A 20,565-nucleotide genomic window follows, 5' to 3' on the forward strand; every position below is an offset into this window, starting at 1 on the left:
TTAAAAAAAGACTCTGCTGACTCCGAGTCAGACAGCGCAGATTGATGAGTCACAGATGAACAGATTAATGCTTCTTCTCCTCCAGCTGAAGTCCACCTTGTTCCTCCTCCTCCTTTTCCTCCGCTTTATACTTCACTAAACCAATCCCCTCATACACGCTCCCCACGCTGAACTTCCAGCGCTGTTCAGCAAATCTCTCCTCTAATCCTCCTCCTCCACTTTTTCTCAAAACATGATCCCTGGCCCTCCTCTTTCTCATCCTCTGCGCTCTCCTCTTATCGGCCTTTCCCCGCTGCTCCTCTCAGCTCCCATAATTGTTGTTTGTGAATGATTATGCGCTCGCTTCCAGCGATCACTTGAAAGGTTACCGCATCGTTCTCAGACAGAGAGCAGTCACACACACCCGTTATTATAGAGTACAGCTGCAACTAATTATTATTTCAACCGTTGATTATTCTGTGATGTATCTTTTGGATTCATCACTTAAGTTGTTTTGTCTAAAATATGCCCCAGAGCCCATGATGGGATCTTTGAATTTCTCGTTTTGTGTAAACAATGCTCTAAAAACACAAAGATATTCAATTTGCAATGATATTATATGAAGGGAGAAGAAACAAATCCTCACATTTGAGCGGCTGGACAACCCCGATCGTTAAGTTTACAGCATGTCACATTGTGCGAGGTGGCTCTAATAAAATCTAGCGTAAAAGCTTTTCTGCACAGTTGAGGAAGTTGAACAAATGTAGCCGTTTCCATTCAGCTTTGCTAATGCGATACTTCAAAATGCTCATGAAATTTGTGAATGGAAACACGGCTATTGAGATAATAGCTTAAATACCGACGACCCCCGTGGCTGCCTGTGCTGTTCCTGACCCTCATCAACTGGCCTCTCACCCGAGCTCATAATAATGACAGGCCGGTGTCAAAGCTAACAGAGGCGATCTGCTCTCCTCCTGGCCTCCTCCTCCACTTATCCTCTCCTTTGTTTCCTCTCAGTCTTGCTCTTGCTCTCTTTGAACCTCTTACTCTCCGCTCTGGTAGCAGGAATACGGCCCTCCATCTGCATCTGCATCAGTCTCTCTCTCTCAAGACTCGCTCAACAGGCCCATAATGATGCTGACATTTAACACATTTCAGCAGCGATATTCCAGCAGCAGTGCACAAGGTGAACTCATTAGAGGGCATAACCGATGTGGGGTGCATATTTCCAAACCTGACACTAATAAAGATGTGGGTCAGCCGACATTGGGCGGCAAATTTAGCAACAGTGAGGACTGGACACGAGTGAGGGAGCCTCCAATGTCATTCTGTGTCTGTGAGTACAGACACAGAATACTTCACATGTCGGAAAAAAACAATTTGTTTTGTTTTGACATTTTATCTCTGGGTCATTCTGGGCCAGTGTGAAGGAAATAAAAGGCGCAAGGTAGCAGTGAACAGGATGAGAATCCAGAAAAATGTAGCTTCCAGCACCAAAAATCCTACATTAATACAGCGCGACTACATTAGCCAACATAAAAACCAACTGCATGCCTAAGTCTTGAATCAAAATCAAAGAAACATTCATTCATTTTCTGTTTCCATGAACGCAAGGCTCAAGTCTCTTCTCATTTGTTCATTCCAGGTGCGGTAATTTCAAAATAAAACCAGTATTTTCCAAATCAAATATCGAGAGCAGGAAATAAACAAGGCGCACCCTTCACGATACCTTTTTATGATTTAAGCAACACAGGACGACAGCCAACATGAAGAGTGACAACGTCTCAGAGGTCCAACTCAGCAGCATCTGTATTCATGACAAACACGAGTCCTTGACCTGTAGCGCCCCCCCCTCCCCTCTCCTCTCATTCATCCATCTCGCCTCTTTACCCAGCCTCCCACTCCTTCCCACACTCATCTGTTCATCGACTGCCATGCTAACTCTGCCCATCATGGTCTCTCTGCCTCTCCATCGTTTCATCCCATCCAGTCGGAACATTTTTAACCCGCCACCCACTCTCCTCCTCACATCTCTCTCCTGCCTTCTCATTATGTCACTTTCTTTCCCACGCCAACTCTTTGTGCTGGCGTCTGTTCAGCAAACATTGATCCAAATATGTGACATCACATTGTAATACGTACCTCTTTGCACAAGCATGGTGACCTCGCTGCCTCTGGGGCATTTGCTCAGTAGGTCCACCACCTGATTGTGGCTCATATTCTGGACGTTTCTCTTGTTGACCTCCACCAGAATGTCCCCCTCCTTTAGGCCACGGCAGCGCGGGTAGTCCACGATCTGCTTGACCCTCTGCCCTCCCCCCGTCAGGCTGTCTGCAATTGTGAAGCCGAAGCCCTTGTCGCCCTTCTCCATGTGGATGGTGATCAGCTCCGGCTGGGTGGCTATGGACGAGGCCATGTTGACCACGTCGCTGGTGGAGTAGCCGTGAGAGCCGTTGGACGCCACATCCGCCGAGGGGCTGTGAGGCCGCGGCTCCCTCATGCCGTTGACGGGTCCGCCCTTGTTGGAAGGCGAGTCGAACGCTTCCTGTCCGTTGACGATGATGGGCTCCTTGTCCACTATGGCCACCGAGGTCACCAGGCTGGTGTTGGGGTCATCGGGGTCAAAGGGCAGCGGGTAGCCGCGGCACAAAGCCAGGTCCACCATGGAGCCGATGGGGATGGACTGGAAGATCTTCACCACCTGAGCGTGGGTGTAGCCCAGCACGATGGTGTCGTTCACACTGACTATCACGTCGCCTGCAGCAAAGAAAAGCATACTGTTAGTGATGACATCATTTACACAATTAACAGCTATTCACTCCAAGAAATAAGGGTTCTAAATGGGTTCTTCCTGAACTATTTGCTCCTGAAGAACCCTTTTTTGCAGAGAGGGTTTTTCCAGGTCTTTTTTGTGAGACTAAGGGTTCAACTTCGAACCCTTTTTCAAGGAACAGGTTCCAGGTGAAACACTGACAAAAGTTTCTGCCAGGAACCAAAAAGGGTTGTCCTATAAGGACGATTAGAAGACCCTTATAAGGTTCTAGTAAACACCTCTATTTGAATTATTATTTCTATGAGTTTGGGTTTGAAGTTAATATATAAGGTCTAAACAACACTGTTGTACTAAATAAACTGTTGGTGATGTTTAGGAATTAGTTGTTTAGGATTATTCCATAATTTAAAGGAATTAAACAAAAACATTGAAGTGTCTGCAATAAGCAACCTAACTGGGCGACAGTAGAACCTAAAATGACATCACTTAAGTGAAACAGTACAGTGGTATATATTTGACCCAAACTATCATGTCATCATAAGACAAAAAAGTACAAATATACAGCGCTGGTTAGTGACCTGACATGCGTGTTTATAATCAACAGAAAAATCTCGTTTTGTGACTCCTGTCATTGTCTTCTTAACATCACCAGTCTTTGCATTATGGGTTATTCTTTTAAGCATGGTTGGTAGGGTTTCAGACTTAGGGAGCCCTTAAGTACTTGCTGAATTCAAAGTCTGTGAGTGCATAAGAAGGGGACACTGGGCTTATAAATTAAACTGAAAATGGATGGATGTGGTGGAGGAAGTGTGTTGAATGAAAACAGTGCCCCCTGTGGATAGTGGCCATGTACTGCACCTGTCTCCATCTTGCCATCCACGGCTGCAGGCCCGTCCAGCACCAGACTTTTGATCTGCAGGAACTCATCCGGCTCGTCGCCTCCGACCACGGTGAAGCCGAAGCCGCGGCGACTCTTCTTCAGCTTTGTGTTGATGAAGGTTCCTTTCAGCTCTGCTGGGTTTCTTGTGAAGAAAGGCTTCCCTCCTGCAGAGCAACCGAGAAAACTATTCTTACTTTTGCATCCTTTTCCATATTCTACATTCAACATTCCTGGATAATGTTTTGTTGTAATTCTGTCTCGCAGATCAGGATCATACTTTGTAGACCGCATTCCTATGCATGTGGACAAATCTGCAGCTGAGACAACGACTGATTCCTTAAATGTCAAAGCTATGAAAAATAGTTTTTGGTTTTTCTGGTTATTAGAAGCGTTGGACAGTTTGACAGTTGTCTAACAACATTTGTTCTGCGTGCATTCGTTTGTCACTTCCACATATTGTAGTAATTTCACAAATCTTTGTGGCGTCCTTTTCAAATGCTTTGTTAAAAGACCGTGAACAAATCAGCAGAAATGAAATATGATTTTGTTCCCAGAAAACGGAGGAAAACTTTGAGCAAACGTTTCCTGTTAATCATCTGAGCCATATGAGCATCTGATAGAGAAGTAGTAATGAAGTAGACACGGTGTCTATTAAACATAAGGGTTTACGTTTGGCCCCTGTGGGGAGGGGAGGTAGAGTTGGTGGGACCTGCGGGTCCCTGTAGGTCTCCAGGTGGTGTGCAGCGTAGTTTGGAGCGTAGTTTGGAGCGTAGTTCGCTAACGGAGCCGCCGCTGACGAGTGCTCCTCTATCCACTCTGTAAGGACACAATCAAACACAGACATCATCAACACACGCTCAACACAAAGGTGTATTTACATGGCACACGCATGCACACGAAGTAAGACATAACACACAACACAAGTACAGACACACACAGTTTTAGGCACACATTGTACATACTTGCCATCTGATTCATTTTGTAAACTTCAGTTGCAATTTGCTCCTCATTTACATCAGCTTCTACTTGTATAATTTGTTCAATGGGAGATATTTTTGTGAGTGTTGCGATGTAAAAATATATATATGTATATATTAGATCCAAAAATGATATATGTTGATTGCTGTTAAACAGTTAAAACAGGGTTTTAGTCTGACACTGAGTCCCCCCCAGACAACTGCGCCTGTATGTCCAGAGGTTTTCAACACAGGGCAAACATCTGTATATGAATGGATAGAGGAGAGTGTCGTTATTCCAGGAATAAAAGTACAAAACATTGTGATGGGACGATCTGAGCCATAGTACAGACATGAAATAAAGTTAAAATTAAGGCGAGACATTTGTGGCAAAAAAAAAAATAGTTGACACATGATGATTTCGAAGCATATTTATGGACCTGTATTTAGGGATGATATCCTACGAAGCTGTAAGTCACACTGAATCTCAGAATGTGAGTATCATGCCTGCGTCTTCAGATTTAACAGAGTTAAGACCTCGAGAAGTACAGGTATTCGCACAAATTGCAACAATTGGGCTCTACGTTAAGTGTTTTAAAATACCTTAATTGCCTTTTCTGCAGGTCAAACTCAAGACTGTGTTGATAAATGGCCCAAATGAGCGAGAAAACCTACAATTACTAACTTTGTGTCGTTTTCGGAGCAGGGCTGTCCAGTTTACCTCATGCATTATCTTTGCCTCACCGTTTGAAAACCTCTGGGCTAAAGTAAAAAAAATCTCATCCTCGTTTTTTTATAATGATTAGGCAAATAAAATGATCAAATACAGAATGATACACAGCATTTATGATTTTCAAATTAAAACCTAAACACCAAAAGACGACACCGGGGCTTGGGCCAGCTCTTATTTTGGTAGAACTTGTTCCCAAAATTAGCATTTTGTGAATAACAATGTTTTATTTTTATTTTTTCTTCATCAACATGTCTTGACAGAAATGAAAGTCAAGAGCGGTCTGGCCAAAACCCCGGAGAGCACTGGACGAACCAGAAGGACACGACACTCACAGACATGAAGAAAGAAAGAAATGGTGCCGTGCCAGGGCAGGAAACGAACCTCGAATATACCGCTCACCTTCTGGAGGCTGCGGCTGCTGCTGCTCCAGGATTTTCCGACGCCGCGCCTCCACCACTGGGTTCTCGTACTGGGTCTTCCTGTTTATATGACTGGGACAGCGAGAGGAAGGAGAAACAATATAATCGGGGTAAAGATTAATATACATAAAAAGCAGAAATGACACTTAAGCAGGGCTCAACATTGACGCAAAAAAAAATCGATTGAAACCGGCTAGACCTAGCTAACGTTAGCTGTAAGCATGACGGTCAGCATGGCGGCCATCTTGGCTAAACAGCGGAGCTAACAGCATAGCAACCATATAAAACATTTAGAACAGCTAACTTAATTAGACACATAGACATATTATATTGTAATGCATTACAATACATGCTGTTCAGATAAATAACAGTCAACGGCTTCCTTCCGACAGCCGCAGTCTAAATTTTCCAATTCGGACAAGTACGTTTGACTATCAGCAAGTACAACATCTGGCAAAAAAAAGCGTAATGTCAAGCCCTGGTTACAGTATATACAAGCTCATCAAAAATGGTCTTATCATCACGAGGGTTCAGCCTCAGAAAGTCTTTAATTTGGACAATTTGTGTCAATAAGGTGATTAACTTACTCTACATAGTACACCCCGTACACTGGGTCTTCTATCCTTTCCCATCCTGGAGGCAGCTCTGAAACACAGAAGGCAACACAACATTAAATAAAGATTAATACTTTCACCTCGGTCATTAGCAGGTCTTAGTGAGATCGTTATTTTGGATTGACTCTGAAACATGGCTGTGTAGCAAACATGCGTATTAAACTGCAGTTACAGAAGGTTTAATGTGGATCGCATTTCTCTTTATGATCTCTAACATCTGTAATTACGGCACCACAGACTTGGCCCATTACTTATTATTATTTTTTTTATGTTTTTCTTTACAGTTCAGAGTAACATGGGGGCCTGCTGTCTTTATGTGTCCCATAAATGCCAATATAGGATCAAATGCCAAGAAAAACAGCAATAACGGCAGACTTCTCGGACCATTTCTGTTTTATTTGGAAAATTGTGGTTTCTACTTGCCAAGGACTCATTAAATTCTACCTTTAAAATGTCTTAGTTTCATTGCCACAGTAAACCCAAATTGGCTCGCTGTCGGATACAGAGGATTCTGCCAGTAGCACTTATGTTTTATGAATATTTAGCTAATGGACATGCGTAGCTAAATTATGACGGGATCACCCTCCTGCTGCCCACAACCACCTTTAATATAATCATCACAACTAAAACATCTAGGAAACTGAGCATCTACACCAACAAAGGGAAGTCTGAAACTAAACTAAACCACTAAACTCAACATCGCCTCCCTCTGTGAACACACCTATACACATTACACACACACACACACACACACACACACACACACACCCAACCACACTCACACATGTGTACAGGCGCACAGATGAGACCTATTAAACTGACACATCCCAATCAAGACTTTGGCTTCTCAGTCCTCCTCCTCCTCACTGTATCTGATTTCGGACAAAGACATTACCGCCTTGTGTTACTCGGGGGGGGTCAAGTCCAGTAAACACTTTCATAAGAGACCATATTTCACAATCGATAATCACAGACTGGCTGCATCTGAGCAGCCAGGAATAATAAAGGCGTTCAGCCAGACATTCGAGGCCTCGTTTGAGAAGGATCTCTCGTTCCGCTACATAGATGCAGCTGGGACATCTGTGAAGCAACTCCAAGAACATGTATCAACCTCTGCCTGACATAGTTCAAATGTGTGCATCTGATGCAAAACCCTCCTGTAATGAAGGCCATGAACTGTGAGGAGCAGAACATTTGTTACAACTCAAGCAGACTGAGCCAGAAAGGTGCACTGAGTCGAGTGCAGATCTCTGTCTGCAAAGACCACTGCTGTATTGTGTGATTGAATTCATTTATTCCACAATCAGCTAACACCCAAAGTGTATCAGACGTGATCTTCACCCGCTTGTCTCACACAAAAGTTTATTTGGGCTTCACTTCTATTTTTTTGAGAATGCACATGTAAACGTTATAAACGCTGTAAGCTGTGTTTTCATTAGCGGCCCCTACCAACCGAGGGCCAGTTCAGAGTAGAGAGTAAGGAATAAGCAGGCAGTTATGGCAGCGTAGAACCGAAAATAAAAGGTGTTTTGAGAAAGTGGGAGTCACTCAAACCACAAGAGGTCCTTGAGCATGCAGCCATAAATGGCCACCAACAATATTACGCAGTTTCCTGCAGCAAAATGCCAGATTAGCCATGGACAGACACAGAGGTGCACACTCACTCTCCCTGGTGGAGATAATGATCCAAAAAAGGCACAACCATTGCACCACGCCTTTTCCCACAAACTGTAAAACTATTAAACCTATTTTCTCCCAAATTTTTTGCTCAATAGACATCAAACTTGCTAAACTTGTCCACCACAAAGTTTTTGAATTAACAAAAATTGAACCCATATTGCATCAAAATGTTTAACTATAAACAGCTATTGCAAATTCTGGCAAAAAAAATTCTGCAATGATTATGAAATCAAATGAGAACATTTTGATGTCATGGTAGATGTAGTTTGGTAAATTTGACAATTGAGCTCAAAAACTGATTTTTTTTTTCAGTATTCTGAATTCTATCCTCAGGGAAACTTTTGCACTCAATGGAAGTCGAGCATCTTTAAACATTTGTTTTTCTCTTATGCATCTTTATAAAAAGAAATTAAAACACCTGATTGTTGAAATTAAAACACCTGATTGTTTCTCAGTTTGAAACGAAACCCCGTTGATTGCCACGGCTTGTAATTCAGTGTCTTCCTCCTGAAAATGAATCGACTCACTGCTGCACAACAGCTTTAATTAACCTTTTTGTTTTAAAAACCCAAATCTGAAAAAAAAAACGTACCTAGATCCGTCTCCAGTTCTTCTGTATGTATCCCTTCTTCTCCAAAATGAAAGCAGGATGGAACAAAGAAAACAAAATGAAGAATAGAAAAGGGGATGGACAGAGGAGAGGAGAGGTGGATAAGGGAAGGAGGAATGTAGAGCAAATAAAGGAGGAGGTGACAGTCCAGAGAAAAGGCAAAAGGGGAAACAGAAACCCCTTAGTTTCAAATCTTTACATCAACAGGGTAAAAACAACATGTAAACAAACAAGAGCATTGCAGAGAAGTGCAGCATGCCACTTTGAGTTTCACCACTTGATGGTGCAATTTTACAATCTGTGTTCTGAATTCTGAACAATTCAACTGTCATCAAACATGTTTATTTAGGAATTATTCGTCACGTTTTTACAACTATTTACAGGACTTATAACAAATCTTGTGGTCTTTAAACGAGAGGAACTCATGAGACCTCACGCACCACCTACTGATTCCTGAAGCGAATACTACTTAAAAGTGTGAATGACCACCTTTATTGTGTAATTGACGTGTAGAGGCTTACCATCGTCGTCACACTCCTCCAGCGGCCGGGAGCCTTTGTCTCTACACCGAGGATCCAGCCATGATGTGGTCTTTGTGTTGTGGCTGAGAGGAAACAAACAAGACAACAAGAGTAATTCAACACAGGCCGTCAAACCTGACACAATGAAAGCACAGCAGGGGCGCGAGAATGCATCAATAAGAATTAGAAAGTAAAACTGCGTCAGCAAGTTTTACAGAGGACAGAAGGCGTCCGCTGCAAAGAGAGAGAACGACAACAACAACAGAGCCACACAGGCAGGATATCAACACTAAACGACACCGACTCCTCCCTCTATTGTTAAACAAGAACATACTGTAAATCAGTGATAGCAGAAATGAACATACAAGCTCTGAAAACACACAGCCATGTCCGGGTGGTGTGCCTTTGCCGTGCTGCGGAGAGGACAGAGAGGTGGAGGTAGTCAGGTGATCAGGATGTGATCTCCTTTAGAGATCGGGACATGCAGGGATTAACAGGAAAGCAGTGTGGCACCCAGAGGGCTGGGCAGGTTGGCTGGGGAGGCCTAAAAACCAAATCATGGGGGGAAGACAAGCCACTGGACGAACAAAAGGGATAATTGTGCAGGTAAAATACAGAAAAAAAACACCAAATGAGCTGCGGTGAGAAATGCTTAGTGCTTAAGAGTGTGCTGCAGGAGATCAAACTGTGAGGAAATGTTGCAGGTTTGTTGATACATACTCTATGAAGTAAAGCTCCCCGCTCTCGGTGTAGGCCATCTCCCAGTTCTCGGGCAGCGGGCCCTGCGGGTCTTCGGGGAGACCTGCGGCTCGGCGAGGGTCTGCTGCCCGCTCTCGGCGGTGGAGGTGGCCGCATTGTTCAGACCGCAGGATGGAGCATTGTCACGCGCGGGGTACGGCCGGAGGATGCCGCCGCGGCTCTCGTCCTGGTCGTTAGGGTTACCTGTGCACAACAAAGGAGAGGGGAAGAGACTACGCACTAAAGATCCTGGGCAACACAACGGGTACAACGGGGAAACGACAAGAAAGAACAAAAAAATAAAGTTTATGTCTCATGCATGCAAGAAAAGAACAGATGAAATAAGCAGAAATGCTAACTCTGGATTACCCCCCCCCCCTCAGCTATCTTAAATTTGGCCCCCGCCCATTTCTAGTGTACTGAAAGGGCCCCAGGAATATGCTAATTCTTCCAGCAACAAACTCTTTTTGACCCCCACCCTGTTTTACCTCTCCACCCATAAGCCCTCTTTCTCCTAAAGCTATAGCTCTCCCAACCCCCACACCACCCCCCCTAAAACTCGCTCCCCTGTTCTGGCCCAACGTCCTCCACCACTTCCGTGGGCCTTTCAGGATTTGATCAAATGCTAATTCAACAGTCTTTGGCAGCCTTGGCATGGGGGACACAGAGAGGGCATAGATTTCACAGCATCAAGAGGGTAAAAGAAACCATCTATTGCATTTAAAAAAAAAGCAGGAGAGCTTAAAGGAGGATAGGAAATAAATGGGCGAACACTGACACTTTCTTTTTCACGCATAAAAATCTCATATTGTCACCTATTTACCTTTTTTTATACATAAATCATGGAGCATAACATGCAGATAACAATTCTGCAAAGATCCGCTGAGAAAATGCTTTCTATGAAAATCCCCAGAGGCAGAAATATTAACTCTTGATGAACGTGAACTCGTGCGAAAGATCATTTAAAATTGTAAAAGCAAGAAAAACGTAAGATTCAGGTATGATAGGATGTGAGGCACGCAGCATTGAAGAGGAAATGAGTGCAGCCTGTAATCTACTTCTTCCCCCACTGCACCCCTCCTCGCAGGCAGATGGCGGTGTTTGGAGGCTCACAGAGAAAAAAAAAAAGGAATCAGCATCACAAAGACATGATGTAACCGCCAGACACCCAGCGCCGTACAGAACAGAGGAGAGGATAACAAACATACACACATTATCTCAGCACACACACACACACACACACACACCTAAACAAGCGTCCACTCGACACGCACACACAGATGGGAGAATGCCATAAATGCATAAAGGCAGCAGAGGGCTCCATAAACTTCCAATGAGGCTGCAGCGACGCCCCTCACCTGTAAAACTGTTGTTCATTTCCGTGGCCTGGTCGTCATCGTCGTCGTCAGCAGGCACTACGCGGGCGTTTTGCATGTCATTGTAGGACTTGGTGCGCTTTGGGGTGGACTGCTGGGAGCCTGCATCACTGAGAATCACTGTCCCACTGATGGGCTGCCTCGGCGGCTTGGGGGTCCCATAATAGTTACCTAGGCAACAAGGAGGACATTAGCATGCTTGAGAGAGAGAGACGCAGAAGGAGAAAACCGAGACAGGAGGAGGAAGCCGGGGATGAAAAAAAATAAATAACAGGCAGAGCTGGGGACAGAAAAGGTAGCAGGCAAACCTCCTGATCTTATACGCTGAGAGACATAAAGCTGGATCACGATGTGACCAGGATTCGTGGAAATGAGCAGCTGGTTTGGAAAGCAGAGCAGTTCCAGTTTGTGTTTGAGGCTGAGGAGCTGTATTGTCTGGATGTCTATGAAAGCAGACTGAGCAGAAACAATGGACCAGCTCTCAACACCCGGCTGGTTTTAGCGGCTGTTTTTCTGACTGAAACAGTGTTAAAAACAAAGAATGCATGTTTTGTTTTCTGGTATGGTAAGAATCATGTATGCATTCATTCTTAGTAAATATGAGAGACATAGGCAATAGTTTAACATTTTAGGAAATATGCTTTCTTGCTTTGCTGCCAAGAGCTAAGGCCTTTACACAACGGGGATGTGACGATTAAAGAATGCCACATTCTAGCCTCCAAATATTTCTCTTAAAAACTATTCATTTGTGGCAGTTGCATCACTTTTTTCAATAAAAGATTGAAATAGATTCACACAGATAGACGACCAACTACAAGGCTCCCACTGACCCTGTATGACACCTTTATTTTCTGAAAGGTAAAAATGGAAGGAACAGATCTGATCTTCGCTGTATTTGTCAAGGTAGAAGGTAGTAATAAAGTTTGCGGTCTTGTTAAAGACTTGAAACAGCTAACCTTGCTCTCTCAACAGGCAACAACATCCACCAACCAGCCCCTTTAACGTTCACTTATACATTACCTCGTATGTGTTTAATCTGTAAAAACACAGTGTTAAAACAACAAATAGCTGTTTAACAGGGGGTTATGTGACTATTTCTGAGTTGGGCAGAATTACGAAATCAATACTACTTTCCTTTTTTTCTGTCTATTTATTAAAGGCTACAGGCAACAGTTAAGTATCTTAGTTTAGGATTAAGACTGGACGAAGGACAAAACAACTGGCATGTCTACAAGATGTCAAACGAGATATCATGTGGAGGATCCAGGCTAGCAGTTAGCCACTGTTTTCAGTCTTTTCTTTCATATTTACAGAAAAAAGCATCTGATTTAGTGACTACGTCCACTTAGAGTCGGACATAAGTCGTCGTGATGTCACCCATTGGTTTGTGGACTCTGGAATTTTGTATTTCCCCAACTTGGCTTTTTGTGGAGGAGTGACTTAGAGACGCTTTATACGGCTCTGGTAGAGACCTATCATCACAAGTCAGCCCCACCCTAAAGCATTCCCTGCTTTATGGGCTATTTGACTCTAAATGGAGCATCATTTACTAAATGAACATCATGCTGTGTTGAAGAAGACTTGAAGAAGACCATAAACTCATGTTTACAATGTTTACTGAGGGAATAAATCAAGAGAGAAGTAGAGTCATTTTCTCATAGACTTCTATACAACCAGAGGAGTCGCCCCCTGATGGACATTAGAGAGAATGCAAGTTTAAGGCTCTTCAGCTTTGGATTCATTTTTCAGAACCAAGGGTTGCTGCCTGGTACAAACATGAAAGTGTTATTGATCTTCTCTTCTAACTCTCAGCAAGAAAGCGTATATTATATTTTCCAAAATGCTGTTTGAATTCAGTCATGGGGGATGTTGTTGCATGTCATCTCCCTTCATTTCCTATCAACGCTCTACTGGTGACCATCAAAAAAGAAATCTCTAAAAAACAGACATATAAGACGCTGAAAGAAAGACGGTAAATATGATCACCGATGTTTCTGTATATAATCATATTTCCATAAACACTCTGGGGCTGGTTGTAAATCAATAATCTTCTCTTCCTGTGGTTGTCTGGATGGCCACAGACTCCCGTGGACAAGTATTTGACATTGTCTGCGTGAAAGGGTGAAACGTGCCAACACACGGCAGAACCGGTGCCAAGCAGATTAATGTCCCACAATCACACACACACACACACACACACGCACACACAACACACACACACACACACACACACACACACACACACACACACACACACACACACACACACACACGCACGCACACAAAATAGATTTAGATCTTCCCAACACACAAATGCTCTCGAACAAACACACAATGCACAAGCACACATCCACCCACAAGCGGATGTTTACACCCACAGGTTTGTGTCGGTACAGACTTAGTGCTGCACAACACTGTCCTAATCAGAGTGAGAGGGGCAGATGTGGAGTGACCGGCTGTCTCCTGAATGCATCACCCCCCCCCCCCCCCACACACACACACACACATCATGCACAGTCTAATCTGAATCAACTGAACACACAGTCTTACAGACCGCCCGCCTGTAGTGAAACACAAATGCTGCTACGCTCATTGTATCCGTGGAGAATCGGCACACCTGCGCTATCGTTTGTGTGTCAGTAACGATCATCATCATCATCCTCACCGTCATATGTTCCTATTTCCAGTAGAGTGCCACTATCCTCAAGTTCTAGGAAGTCCTCCACAGACAGGAAGTTGTAATCCACCCCAGGGACCTCTCCGTCTCGAGGGGAGCGGGTCGTACCTAGGGACAGGAAGAAACAAAGAAATAACGTTAAGGTGGCTGCAAATAACCGGTTTAAATTCAAGCCATGTTGCTTTGCAGTTAACTGGAGGTGAAACACAATTCTCCCTCCAGAAACGCTCAATATGTAACACTTCAATAATCCTATCATTAATGCTAAAACGCAATCAACATCCCAACACTCATTAAGCTTTTATTAAACGATGACCGTCCACAAGGAAGCATTAGATGAGAGAGTTCTGAAATCAAGAGCGTGTGATTGTAATTCATGAAATTATATTGACGTTCTGCATTTCTCTGCCTCACGGGAAACTGCTGCCTGCTAAGACAGATAATAAAACAAAGGTCGCCATAAGTAACGGTCCTGATTCTGTTATCTATCCATAAATTGTCTTGATGGTGAGTCTGGGGTTGTAAAATGCACTAACATAATCGTATTATAGTAGCTTTTCTTAAAGGCACAGTGCGTAGGAATTGGAGGTATGTAGTGGTGAAGTTGCAGATTAATACCAACTGAATACTCCTCTGCTAATTCCTTCCTTTCTACAATAACACTGCTTTAGGAGCAACTGACATTCATACGGTGGTGCCACGATTTTGCAATCTGCGTCTCATGGAACCCGAAGTTTCACAAACTTGTCAGAGAACTACGGTGGCCTTCAGGTAACAAACATATATGAAAGGTTCTCTCAAAAGCCAGTGTTTGGTTTGTCCATTCTTGGCTACAGTAGAAACATGGTGGTTTCTTCAAAGAGAACCCTCTCCCTATGAAGATATAAAAAGGCTCATTTTAAGCTAACAAACACACGATTCGTAGTTGCTAATGATCAAAACACATCGGTATGAATACTTTATTTCATTTCTGCTGATAGATCATCCATTTTAAATCCTCCACACTGTGCCCTGAAGCTGTTATTGATTGTTAAGAGCTGCATTGTCCCTGTTACGACTGCAATGCTGAACAGCTACACTTACTGCATTCTTTGGTGTTGTTTAACTGTTTAATTACAGTACAATAAAAGCTTTTCAGTCTGAGGTAATGTAAACCAGGACTGATTCCTCTGTGGCACAATTTGGTATATTTGACATAATTCCAAAATAATTTAAAAAGTCTGGTTAAAAAGTCTGATTAGAATCTCAATCAACGCTTTGGTTTCAAATTCATTTAAACGGTAAAGCAACATGAAAATTGTCTCTGCTGGCATTTTTGACTCAATCCCCTACTGGAGTTAATGATTAGTGGTCTGCGGCGTTTTCACTTTGTTATGGTAACACTTTGTAGAAGGAAGCTGACACCAGACAATGGAGACGGAGGCTATTGTGTCTTTGTCTTCACAAGAAGGGAGATGACAGATGGTTGATGGACACATCCTAGCTCACAAACTACCACTGAAGGTGATGGCCATTGTTTTTAGTCAAGGTATTGGATGAAATAAGATTCTGACCTGATGAAAAGGTCACAAGGTGAAATGTCAGAAGATCATAAAAATGGTTATAACTCCTCCTGAGGAGACATAAATATCATGGCTATCCATCCAACAGTGGTGGAGACATTTCAGACAAAACCACAAACCCGCTGCCGAGGTTCAACGTTACTACGGTTCATCCTCTGTGGACCATAAATGGCTATATAAAATGCTTCTTCCAGTCCAATCAAGTAAATGTTGAGATAATTCACAGGATAAGTGAAGAGTTTGACCTTCTGGTGGCGCTGAAGTAAAAGTCAGGGGATTACCAAATACCCTCAGGTTTATCCTCAGGGTACCATGAATATCTACACCAGATTTCATGGTAATTCCTATAATAGTTGCAGAGATTTTTCACTAAAAGTCAGAAGTGTCAACCTGTTAGTGGCGCTTAAGGAAAATCCGGACATTATGATTCATCCTCTGGGGAACATGAATTCTTGTACAAAATACATATTTCAGTCTGAACCAAAGAAGTGGACCTACGTTACTACCGTTAGTTCCATGCCACAAACATTGGCTAAAAACTGGTAGAAAATCAATTCAAAATATATTACGCTTATCACTTTTTGAAGGCAGAAATTCCAGTAAATCACTCTTCAGCCACTTTATCATCACCACAGTGTTCTTTTTCTAGACGAGTGAGAGAGCTCATGTTAGACACAAGCCTTGTTTCTTGCTCGAGTGTTTACCTGAGCCTCTCCAATATCCAAGCTCACACTCTGCATCCCTCCGGGCACATCCAGCCCACAAACACCTGATAATAAGCAAGTCTTCAACGTACACGGCTCAGTCCTGCACCAGCACTGCACTACAAAGGCAGATTCTCTCTACTGCTTTTCCCCTTTCTGCCATTTTGAAAATGATTCTCAAGATGAACTGATGAAGGAGGATGCAATTTAGTTGCCCAGACGTAGCGTTCAGAATGTGATGAACAAAACAACAACAACAACAACAACACCAACAAATATCATTATATAATCATCTAACTGCCCGTTTACAGCAGCAGCACACAAGCAAAAAAAGGGTTGCTTTGTATTCGCCTCAGAGGATCAGGATGAGATGAAAGTGAAGTTGTCTGGGAGTTTGAGTCATAGGACGAGTTGGTCCCATGGTGGGAGATGTTTCTGAGGCTCAGTGTGTTCTAATGACGCTGAGTGCCGAGCAAGGAATGGAGCTGTTATTCAGGCTATTCCCCACAGAGGAGGGCTCTGATAGGATGACTAAATCTGGTGTGCCTATATTACAGAACACTGAAGGCCTCTTTTTCAACTTCTGCTCTGTGTCACTATATGATTGGCGTGAAACAGTCTTTTTTTAACCCACATGATGATTTGAGCGTTACTGCGTCAAATTTGCAGAGTCTGTTCATCAGAGAACGAGTCTGCAACCATTTGACAATTAGACTTCCTCATGTGCTTCTGGGTTACGTAACCTGATCTCCTGTGTGTGCTCTGCTTCTCTTTGAAATATTGCATAATTTAAATGCAATATTTTCAGTGCCATGGAGGCCCAAAGATGCAGAACTCTATGTCCCAATCACAGACTCTTTATAAGAACATAGTCAGTGTGACGTCAATCATTGGTTTGTGGACTATGGATTTGAAGCATATGGGCTGTCGCCATCTTGTTTTTTGGCAAACAGAAGTATTCACACTGTAAAAGGGTCAAAAATGTAAGACGAAAACACGGACAACAAAAAGACCAGACAACACCGTGGTCAATCACAAGGTAGCCGCGCCCTAAATCATACTCTGCTTTATTGTCTATTTGACTCTAAATGGACTATAATTTGCTAAATGAACATCATGCTGTTTTGAAGAAGATTTGAAACTAGATATTGAGACTCATGTTTATAATGTTTACTGAGGGAATAAATCAACAACACAAAACAAAACAGAAATCCAACGATTCAGCTAAAGGTCAACATGCATCGTTAAAACTGTATGAGCACACAAAAACCTTCATAGACACAAATGAGTTTGACATGACAATCATATTTATACAGAATACAATAGTCCGCTATTGGTTAAGCCAACAGTGGCAGCATTAATGTGAGGATATAGCAAAATACAAAAAGACACATTCAACTGTAGGTTTGGCACATGTAGATTATGTTATCATCATATCTATATTGTGATATAAAACTTTTTAGGGCTGCAATGACTAAATCAATCAAAAGGAAGAAAATTTATTGAAATGAATCATGTAAACTTGTAGTCAAGTACAGTCAGATTTTTTACTGCTCACTGATGTTTAATAGAGTGAAAAATGTATCCATTAATCAAGAAATAAATCTGAACATTAATCAACAATGCAGCCCCAAAAATCGTGTTTTGTTGTCCAGCATTTGACATCAAGAGCGCACACACAACCTGATACACCCACAGATATTAAAGGGATAACAACCACGGTATAAATAATACAGCAAATATCTGACAGAAGACAAATCTATATTGTGCAACCTCTACGCAGTGTTACTGAAATCTCCATAAAATGACAAAATATGGCAGCTCAGGCCCATTTGATGATGAAATGTACTCATTCTAAGAAACAAGACATAGTTTTAAAAGGCTACGTTACCAGAAAGATAAAAAAATGATCTTAGGACATATTTTTAAGGAGATAATTCCTGTTGAATACCCGGCGGCTTGTCTTCATTTGGACTCTAAGGATAAAGAGTCTGAATGCTCTCAGTGTACGACAGCGACAGTGAGGGCAGGCTCATCTACTTACTATCACTGTGCATAGTCTCTATTTTGTCTGACCAGTGAAACAATGACCGCGCCGTACTCAGCCGTGACCCCGGCTCTGATGAACTAACTTCCACTGACAGTCATCAATGGGCTCCATTGTTTCACTGTCAGAAACCAGCCAGCAAATGCATGAATGGGAAAAGATGAAACTCAAAAACCTTTGGAAACATCTTCAGTTTTTAAAATACAAACCAAACTGAGCAATCTTTGTTCAAGGAGAAGATGCTTAATCTTTCAGAGAGCATACAAAATGCATGCTTTCTTTTTTGTCGTTCAAGGTTGTTTACTGGGACGGGAAAAAAAGTATAAAGCTTTTATGTAAATTGCTCCAAAATTAATACAACATACAAACCACCGCTGAAAAATAATCAAAGAGATGAAGGGACATCTCTAACTTAAAAACTAAACTAAACATTATAAGCTTCACTTATTGTAGCATTATTGCATTGGATTAAATTATTTATTAGCACTCCCTGTTATTCTTTTTCTTTAGCTTTCCCAGTGCAGACACATCTCAGCAAAAAAATATTATCAAAAGCTTCATAAAGCCAACGTCATACATCTCTAAAAAATAATTATAATAATTAATCACAACTGAAAGATCTTTTGACTGATATTCCTTTGAACTGCGGTGAAATTAAGATCTCCGTGATCTGCTGTCTACTTTTGTTTTGCTTTCGGTAAAAATCCAACGTCCCTTCTGCAGGCATCAAATATGCTCTTGAAAACGCCACTCTTGCACACTGCATCTCGAGTTTAATGGTGTCAGTGGGTATGATTATTGAGAGCCGCGTCTCTCATCCGTTTCACTGATGGAATTTTAAATCAGCACTTACACTGGCTTCAATGTACCCGACAGAAAAGACGCCGCACACTTTCTAAGCAACGCTCAGGACTCATACAAAATAGCATGCTCACTTCAGGTGTTTAGCATCATTAGCAATTTTCAGTGGATGTAAGAAATGCTGCAAGCTAGCCCATGTGTGTGTATGTGTTTGTATCAGTATTTACAGTGGTGTAACAAAGTATTGATCCTGAACGTTTACCTAATCATTTCAATGTAATTGTGCCATAATTTCAATTTGTGGTGAGAGAAAGAAGAGTGGTTCATTTAAATAACTAACATGTACCAATGTAGAGTATATCATGCATAAATAACACTACAGATAAACACACAGAGGGGTAGTATTATATAACAGTGACAGATTCCGCTCCAACTGTTTTTATGACAGCTTGTAACAGACAGAGTCGAGAGCTCCTTCCTCAGTATCCCAAACACGGTAATCTTGCCGAGGCTGAAGCTGTGTGTTCACTGCTGGTTCGAGTGTTTGTCTTAAAACCCGCCAAATGTTGACACCAGAGCTCCATTTGGTAAAACCTGAAGAAGTGAGTTTTACAGCTTCAGAGAATATTTACTGTACTCAGCTCCTCTGTCACGTCATTCGCTGACAGTAAAACTTGTTGACTCTACGTTAAAATGTAAGATATTTTACACTTAAAGGTATAGCTCAACATTTTGGAAAATATGTTGTATTTAGATGAGACGATCAATATGACTCTCATGCCTGTAAATATGAAGCTAAAGCCAGCTTCCTATAGATCATTTTCACGATTACGTCACGGTATAAATGTAATCGACACATCGAATATGTCATTTTGCATTTTTATTGAATGCCAAAATTAATATTGCATATATGTTGAAATGATAAAGCTTAGCCTACAGCTAACCTCCTCAGCTGGGGCATAACATTTTGACAATGGTGTTACTCTGGTTACAGCTTTACCTCTGCAGCACAAGGATGCTAGCGACAGATGTTGCTGAACAATTTATTTGGGGATCGAAGCTTTAAAATGTCTGTACCTCAATAACTTATTTGTGTGAAATGGTAAGACAACAGTAAAAGCTGAAATTATCAATTTACTTATAGATCATTTATTTAAACTTGCGGCACCTCCACAATTGAGTGGGAACACTAAACAATTCCCCCTGTGAGTTTGATCATGACTCTTCAAGTGTTCCTGTCAGTAAAACATGATCACAAGAAATAACTTCTCCAAGGATACGTTGGCTTTAAACGATTCGTTAAAACATGCACATCCAAATCTCAACACGACAGTGGTTGAAAGAAGACTAGAAACTGCAAGAACAAGATATTTCAGGCAGTGTCTGCTGCTCCCAAGGTGTGGAGTTTCAAAATAAAACGCCTCAGGTGTAGCAGACGAATGTGTGTGAGTTCCACTTGTATAAAACAACTTCCATCATCTGTACGAACCAAGAC

General features: G+C 42.2%; 1 protein-coding gene across 1 annotated transcript in view; it reads right to left on the reverse strand.

The window, feature by feature from the left end:
- LOC129100401 (membrane-associated guanylate kinase, WW and PDZ domain-containing protein 1-like) overlaps positions 1 to 20,565 on the reverse strand; it is a 98,910-nt gene that overhangs the window by 27,226 nt on the left and 51,119 nt on the right. Inside the window, 12 exon segments of the mRNA XM_054610014.1 lie at positions 2,122 to 2,736; positions 3,611 to 3,796; positions 4,302 to 4,448; positions 5,721 to 5,812; positions 6,328 to 6,385; positions 8,627 to 8,665; positions 9,166 to 9,248; positions 9,531 to 9,578; positions 9,886 to 9,964; positions 9,967 to 10,107; positions 11,262 to 11,450; positions 13,945 to 14,064. Coding sequence (XP_054465989.1) covers positions 2,122 to 2,736; positions 3,611 to 3,796; positions 4,302 to 4,448; positions 5,721 to 5,812; positions 6,328 to 6,385; positions 8,627 to 8,665; positions 9,166 to 9,248; positions 9,531 to 9,578; positions 9,886 to 9,964; positions 9,967 to 10,107; positions 11,262 to 11,450; positions 13,945 to 14,064 — 1,797 coding nt within the window.

The sequence above is a fragment of the Anoplopoma fimbria genome, chromosome 12 (assembly GCF_027596085.1).
Source record: "Anoplopoma fimbria isolate UVic2021 breed Golden Eagle Sablefish chromosome 12, Afim_UVic_2022, whole genome shotgun sequence".
NCBI lineage: Eukaryota > Metazoa > Chordata > Actinopteri > Perciformes > Anoplopomatidae > Anoplopoma > Anoplopoma fimbria.